General features: G+C 42.7%; 1 protein-coding gene across 1 annotated transcript in view; it reads left to right on the top strand.

The window, feature by feature from the left end:
- Positions 1 to 1,130: 1,130 nt before the first annotated feature.
- Positions 1,131 to 7,510, top strand: part of VLDLR (very low density lipoprotein receptor) — a gene marked incomplete at its 5' end in the record, with an annotated part of 10,469 nt that continues 4,089 nt past the window's right edge. Inside the window, 11 exons of the mRNA XM_010137781.1 lie at positions 1,131 to 1,250; positions 2,211 to 2,333; positions 3,191 to 3,313; positions 4,664 to 5,035; positions 5,138 to 5,260; positions 5,346 to 5,468; positions 5,901 to 6,020; positions 6,098 to 6,223; positions 6,576 to 6,747; positions 7,080 to 7,304; positions 7,459 to 7,506. Of these exons, the coding sequence (XP_010136083.1) occupies positions 1,131 to 1,250; positions 2,211 to 2,333; positions 3,191 to 3,313; positions 4,664 to 5,035; positions 5,138 to 5,260; positions 5,346 to 5,468; positions 5,901 to 6,020; positions 6,098 to 6,223; positions 6,576 to 6,747; positions 7,080 to 7,304; positions 7,459 to 7,506 (1,675 nt within the window). The remainder of the gene's footprint in view (positions 1,251 to 2,210; positions 2,334 to 3,190; positions 3,314 to 4,663; positions 5,036 to 5,137; positions 5,261 to 5,345; positions 5,469 to 5,900; positions 6,021 to 6,097; positions 6,224 to 6,575; positions 6,748 to 7,079; positions 7,305 to 7,458; positions 7,507 to 7,510) is intronic.

The raw sequence follows: 7,510 nt of genomic DNA on the forward strand, positions 1-7,510 counted from the left end.
CTTTCTCCCACTTGGAAACTCTCTTGCATCTTACATATGATATACAGAATTTATAAAATAACAAGCAATATTTTGCTAAAATTTCATGTGCTTTGAGACCTGGAATGCCAAGACAAAGCATCTCTGCTAAATGATACAATAAAGCAAGGAGGAGCAGGAGTCTTGCATCATGCTGTAGACATGTGCAGCCAACACTAATCTGTGAGCTTACACGTGTGCCTATATGCATTGCATGAAACAGCTCTGGCTCAGCTGCTGAAGAGGCAGGCTGCTGCTTTTAGTGCCTGTGGTAACACAGTTTCAAGACAAAGTAGGTTCCCTTGAGGGATGGGTTCATACAGTTTTAGATCTGAAGGTAGTCTGTAAAATGCACTGTAAGCATCATGCGGAAAGCAGTACCTTACTCAAGCATACTAACAAATCAAGACTGTTTCCATTTGGGAAGCAACAGACTTGATTCCAGAAGGAAGTGATAAATTATTTTGCTCACTTAGCATCACATCTGATCTAGCTTAATAATAACCAAGATTCAGATGAGTAGTCACACTTCTTTTTGTGTATAATAAGGAATTCTCTGGGAGTCCTTGTTTAAGAAGTATTTTAAATTATGGAAGTCATTCAATGGATATCAGATGAACTTGTTGTTCGGAGCAGATAGCTAAGCTATCTTTACAGACGTCTTGGGAATTGTGCTGTAAAGTGTTAGTAGCAGAATCCTGAAATGCCAATCCAGCTTGACTTTAGTCAAGTTTAAACCAAATTTACTTAAAGTTTGGAGAGATTTGAGGATGTAATGCTTGGCACTAGACAGCAAAAGTCATTGTGCACATGCTTCCTTCTGCCTTGCAAATTTGACCCTGCCCTGAAAAGGAAAACTCAGTAAGAACAAAACTGAGGCTGGTTAGTTGTTGTCTGTTGGGTGGACTATTATAGTGCATAGGCTCTACACTCGTACTGTAAAGGAAAGCTTCTGGATCTAGTTTCATGACCAAATAAGGTGACTACAAGGATTTGGAGCTCAGATCTCATTTCATGCTGATGTTATGCTGTTTAATATGCTGGGTAACTTCTTGATCAGCAGTGGGGGGAAGCAAGAGAGTGTTTCTAAACAGTATCTTTTTCTATTGAAGGTGCGAGAGCAAAATGTGAGGAATCCCAATACCCATGTAGTAATGGACGCTGTATTCCGTTACTCTGGAAATGTGATGGTGATGAAGACTGTTCAGATGGCAGTGATGAAAGTGCTTGTGGTAAGTAATCAAAATGAATAATAACTCTCTGGAGCAGTCTGTGCTTAACAGACTGGGGGCTTAACAGAGATTCATATTCTGTCCAGCACTTTTGACAGTCAGAATACAGAGCAGAGGGAAAAATGCCCTGGAACAACTGGGGCACTACCTTGATGCCTTGTGTCCATCTGAGGCAGTTGAATTTAACTGGGTGCTATGAGTCTCCTGGAACTGGTGACTGAGTAAAAAAAGCTTGTGACCAAAACTCTTCATTTGCCAGAATGGTGTCTGTCAAGAACAGAATGCAAACCCGTTCTCAGTTCTTGCTTGAAGACATAGTAGAAAAGTTTGGTATCAGCACTTAGCTGTTGGCTATTCCATGGTTAAATGCCCTGGTTTATGTGTGAAAGTGATTTTGCTGAGTCTCCTGTAAACACTAAGTCTAGCTCTGGCTGCCAGCTCTTGCTTTAAGCAGGCACAGAGGCCAAGATGAATGACTAGATGCATTTAGAGATGAGGCAAAATGGACTTGATATTCAACACCAGTATGGTTAAACTGCCAGTCTGCTTAAGTAGAGCTAAACTGTTACCTTATGGTTGCATAGTACCATGCTTCTGTAATGACAAATCCAATGCCTTGATAATAAACTGAGCATTCAAAATCTGAATATTAATATCAATAGACCTTACTTTAACTCTAGTGTGTGCAAAAAGCAGCAGCTATTCTTCTAGCATAGTCTCCCTTAACAATAGCAGTCCTTCAGTGCCTGCTTGCAGGAAGATAAATATTTCTCTGTGCACAGTATAACTCTCTAGGAAGTGTTAAAACAGCGCTGTAATTAGACTGGTGGAGGATGACACCAGACATTCAAGAACTAAGGATATTGCATCACTTTCCTAGGGCAAGGCAACTTATTTCTAGCTTCGACAAACAAGCTAAGCTCTGGTCTCTAAACAAGAAGCTGTCCTTCTCCCTTGCAGTGAAGAAGACGTGTGCTGAATCTGATTTTGTGTGCATCAGTGGTCAATGTGTGCCGAACAGATGGCAGTGTGATGGCGATCCAGACTGCGAGGATGGGTCTGACGAGAGTGCTGAACTGTGCCGTAAGTAAGCCTGGCTTGTTGGTGATGGCAGGCCTGTGGCAAGCAGTGTTTTGACTTCTTGCGTGCTTGCAGCCTGGCTTTGCTCCTAAAGGAAGGATGAACTTGTGTAAGAGAGCACCTGCCTAAGTGCTATCTTGGCTTTGGCCACATCAGGGTCATGGCAAGACTTTTTGCTACTTAAGAAGATACAGAACTGAGAGGGAACTTTGTGCTGGTACCTGGTAACGGGTAGCAAGTACAAGGTTTTACTGACAGTCAGAAGCAGCAAGCACAAAACAGCAGGCCTGACCATTACTGTGGTTTGTGCACTAAGTGACCACTGTCCTCCAAGACAACTACTTAGCAAGGTAACCACACCTAGTGTAGGAAATGAGTGACTGACTACATGCTGGAGGGTGGGAAGCAGAAGTGCAGAGGTCTGGCAGTTAGCAACCCCAGTTTTAAGTGTAATCAAGGAATATGGATTGGTGAAGCTTCATTTCTCCATATTGATAGGATCCACACTGAGAAATACCTCAGCCCCAATTCCTACTGCACTTTGGCATTACTCCTGTCTTCTACTGTGTGTTATAGCCCAAGCTTCTGCAGTGTAACTGGGTGCAATCACAAAATTACCACTACACAGATACTCTTAAAATACTAATCTACTAGGAGCTGGAAGCATTTTTTTATTGCACACTACAAACTATTGTAACCACTTCCATGATGGAGCCATCGACTTAGATGGATGTTGGCATCTGTTTAACAGCAACTTTGACTAGAGCTGAAGCTCAACTTTCAGGACAAATGCTAAAACCCAAGATCAGTAGCTCTTAAATTTCCAAACTCTTAAATTGAACTTAAACTTTCTTCAATAGATATGAGAACATGCCGGGTAAATGAAATCAGCTGTGGTCCTCAGTCAACCCAATGTATCCCAGTGTCCTGGAAATGTGATGGTGAAAAAGACTGTGACAGTGGAGAAGATGAAGAGAATTGTGGTAAGGGAAGAAACAGTGGCTGCATAACTCTATTTGAAATTGACTTGTCTGGAAAGGAGCTAGCTGGGCAGTATATCTGGAAAGATACACTTCTCATAGTATCTCCTTAAACCTACATTCATCTTATACAGCAGCCTGCTTAACAAAGTGGACTTTTTCTAATGCTTCTTTATCCTGCTAAGTTAAGAACTATGGCAGTATAAGCGATTCAACATCTGTCTTTGGTCTCTGGCTAACTTTAGCAATAGCCATAGGCTTAGTAACATATCAGGCAAACCATCAGAACTTGTTCTCTTGAAAGTTTCTCAACAAGTAACTCTAGTTGCTGCTTACATTAACAAATAGTCTCCTAAAAATGTAGTAATGACTTGTAGCCAAGGGCACCGCTGATCTGCTTTATAACCTTATCCTGGAGTATTCTATGTGCTTGTCTGAAAGTGCGGATTAGTGAAGCTAAGTTTTAGGTCCTGATGGGAAAATTCAGGCAAGAGAAGCTGCTAATGCCAGCATTAGAGTGCATAATTCCTGTCTTGTTCTGGTGAACTTGTGTATGTATGAGTTGTTTGAGGTGTCCCAAGTCAAATTTGCTCTAACCAAAGCCACAGGGCTGGCTTTCATCAGAGGCACCTTACGTGGATGGGCTAATGAGATCTCCAGACTTCTGCTTTGTGTCTGTGGAGTTGCTGCCTTACTCAGCAAGCAAATGCCTTAACTGGACAAGTAAATCTACAGAGGGCTTTTCTAATGAAGCTAATAAAACTATCAGCCTAGGCATACTGAGCTGCTATCTACATTGCTATTGAAATGGCATAATTTATACTGGTGTAAGTTGTGTGGGTGTTCTTAATACCACAGGATCAACTGGTGCAAGTTCTTGATCTGTTATCTCCAGTGGTCCAGGCAAATGGGCTGCTGCTGTCCTTGGACCAGCACAAAACGCTTCAGTTTCAAACTACAGTGCATGCTGACCATCTGGCTACCTTAATCTTGTTCTGTACTCTAAAGCTAGCAATTCTCTTACCTTCTGTCTCTGGTTTGCAGGGTTTGAGGCTGTTTTCTGAAAGGCTTGCACTCTGAAGCAGAATAGCGTAGCTGCTTCAGAAGGAGATTATTTTCACTCAGTAGCTCAAAACCGATGCCTCTCACTCAACATTCAAAGCCAAAGAGCACAGTCTGTATGGGGCTCAAGTGCCCTGTAGGTGATCAATTAGGTTCTCCTAGAACCTTATACAGGATGCTGATCTTCTGTCAGTTAACAGCTAATGAAGAACCCACAAAGCAAAACACCTTCATACAAAAGTCTGCTGCCTTGTCATAATCTGCTAATCTCTCTTACTTCTATTACTCCAGGCAATGTGACTTGTAGTCCAGCAGAATTCACATGCAGCAGTGGGCAGTGTATTTCCAAGAGTTTTGTCTGCAATGGTCAAGATGACTGCAGTGATGGCAGTGACGAGCTGGAGTGTGCACCTCCTACCTGTGGGGTTCATGAGTTCCAGTGCAAGAGTTCCACTTGCATTCCCATCAGCTGGGTGTGTGATGATGATGCTGACTGCTCTGATCACTCAGATGAATCTCTAGAGCAATGTGGCCGCCAGCCTGCCCCTTCTGTGAAATGCTCTGCCAGTGAGGTGCAATGTGGCTCAGGTGAATGTATCCACAAAAAGTGGCGCTGTGATGGAGATCCTGACTGCAAGGATGGAAGTGATGAAATCAACTGCCGTAAGTTGGTACTTCTCTAGGAGGTGCTGGTTGGCTCCTTCTTCATTTTCTTTCCTTCACCAAAGCTCAGGAGTTTTAAGTCTGTAATGGATGTGTCCTCAGCTTCTCGGACCTGCAGACCAGACCAGTTCAGATGTGAAGATGGGAACTGCATCCATGGGAGCAGGCAGTGCAATGGTGTGAGAGACTGTCTGGATGGCACTGATGAAGCAAGTTGTAACAATGGTAAGGGTGGAACTAAGCAAGAATAAAGTCTTTGTAGAATATTTGTTGAAGCTGGTAGTTGCCCTCACAGTCTTCATTATCTCAGTTATTCAGTGCTCTGGACCTGGCAAATTCAAGTGCAGAAGTGGAGAATGCATAGATATCAATAAAGTGTGTAACCAGCAGAGAGACTGCAAGGACTGGAGTGATGAGCCCCTCAAGGAGTGTAGTAAGTGAACAAACTCATTTCACAATGCTGACCAGTAGACATACTATGATACAGCCTCTGAGCTGTATGTACTTCCTTGGTGGCAAACTACCAAGAGCTACCTAGTCAATAGGCTAGTTTTACCCTAGCCACACAGGCTATTGGGATGACTTATCCATGGCCAAAAGGCACTTGAAGGCATCAGAAACTGAAACTTTCAGGACCTTCTAATCTATGACTGCGGCTGCCAAATTGTGACACAAGAAACATGCTGATAGCTGAGCAAAGAAGAAAATTGAGGAAGATCTCTTGCATGTGATTTCAAGTGCCAGAGTGGTCTATCAGATGTGGCAGGCATCATTAGAGAATGGATGGGTATCTGGTGAAGAACTCCACGACTAAGACTTTAAGAAATACGTATGCTGTCTCAAATGGCCAATTTTTCTCTTGTAGATGTAAATGAATGTCTGGTGAACAATGGCGGATGCTCCCATATCTGCAGAGACCTTGTTATTGGCTATGAATGTGACTGTCCAGCTGGGTTTGAACTTATAGACAGGAGAACTTGTGGAGGCAAGTATAAAGTAGGTTAACATGGACTGTACTGAAGATATTTGAGAGAAGAATGAATTATATTGTTGTCTTTACAGATATTGATGAATGCCGGAACCCTGGTATCTGTAGTCAAATCTGTATCAACCTGAAAGGGGGCTACAAATGTGAATGTAGCCGTGGCTATCAGATGGATCTTGCTACTGGGGTGTGCAAGGCAGTGGGTGAGTGCTGGCTTAGGACTTTTGTATCCCCATTTTAAAATGAGGTATCAAGTGATGTACTGTTTATGCTGTTGTGGTTTTGACACAAGTCGTTGTGCTGTTATCAATAAAACTTGTACACTTTGAATGATGCCATAGTACAGTACTTAAACTGCTTGTGTCTGCTTCCTGGGCAGGATGACCCTCCCCATCAAGTGGAGGGAGAAAAGGGTGAGGTATGGTACAGCCAAGACCTCTGGTAGCATCCACTAGCAAGGGTGGAATGGCAAATACTAAATATGATGACTCTTGAAACTTTTATGAAAAGACTGCATGTCTAGAAGTACAGGTAACAATTACACTTTTTTCACAGGGAAGGAACCATGTCTAATTTTCACCAATCGCCGGGATATCAGGAAGATTGGCCTTGAGAGGAAAGAATACATTCAGCTGGTAGAGCAGCTAAGAAACAGCGTAGCTCTAGATGCTGATATTGCTGAGCAAAAGCTTTACTGGGCTGACTTCAGCCAAAAAGCTATCTTCAGGTAAACAGACTCAGCTTCTGAACCCTAGTATGCCTCCCCTAAAACATCCCATGTTTTAACCAAAATACTTGTCTAGGTTCTGGTGATGACAACTAGATACCTGATGTCCTAAAGACAAAGTACAGTTAGATGCCAGTTCCCACAACTGGCAATGTGTATGCCTATTGCGCTTCCTGGTAACTGCTGCTACAGTTGTACCAAAGGCACTTTGTGGAAGGTCAGAAGTGCATCTTCTACATTGTTTGTAATATGTGTGCAATATTTGCTGAGGTGTACCAAGTGATAGTATCTGTGGAGGAAGGAGTTGAAAGCAAGTAATTCTTGTCTTCCAGTGCCTCCATTGATACTCGTGATAAAGTCGGAACACACAACAGAATCCTGGACAACATACACAGCCCTGCAGGAATTGCTGTTGACTGGGTTTATAAAAACATCTACTGGTCTGACTCAGCTGCAAAGACCATTTCAGTGGCTAGCCTGGATGGCACAAAAAGAAAGGTTTTGTTTCTCTCTGAGCTGAGAGAGCCAGCTTCTATTGCTGTAGATCCTCTCTCTGGGTGAGTATTTGTCCTGGTTCTCTTAGAGTGGACCTACCAGCTACTCCATATCCTGATAACTGACTTAGGTAGCCTTTGTTAGTTATTGGTCATAATTAAGAGTGATACTACACAGTACTATAGTGCATCATACAACATAAATTCTGCTTCACAGCTTTATGTACTGGTCAGACTGGGGTGAGCCAGCAAAAATTGAAAAAGCAGGA

The sequence above is a fragment of the Buceros rhinoceros genome, unplaced genomic scaffold (assembly GCF_000710305.1).
Source record: "Buceros rhinoceros silvestris isolate BGI_N320 unplaced genomic scaffold, ASM71030v1 scaffold33566, whole genome shotgun sequence".
NCBI classification, from domain to species: domain Eukaryota; kingdom Metazoa; phylum Chordata; class Aves; order Bucerotiformes; family Bucerotidae; genus Buceros; species Buceros rhinoceros.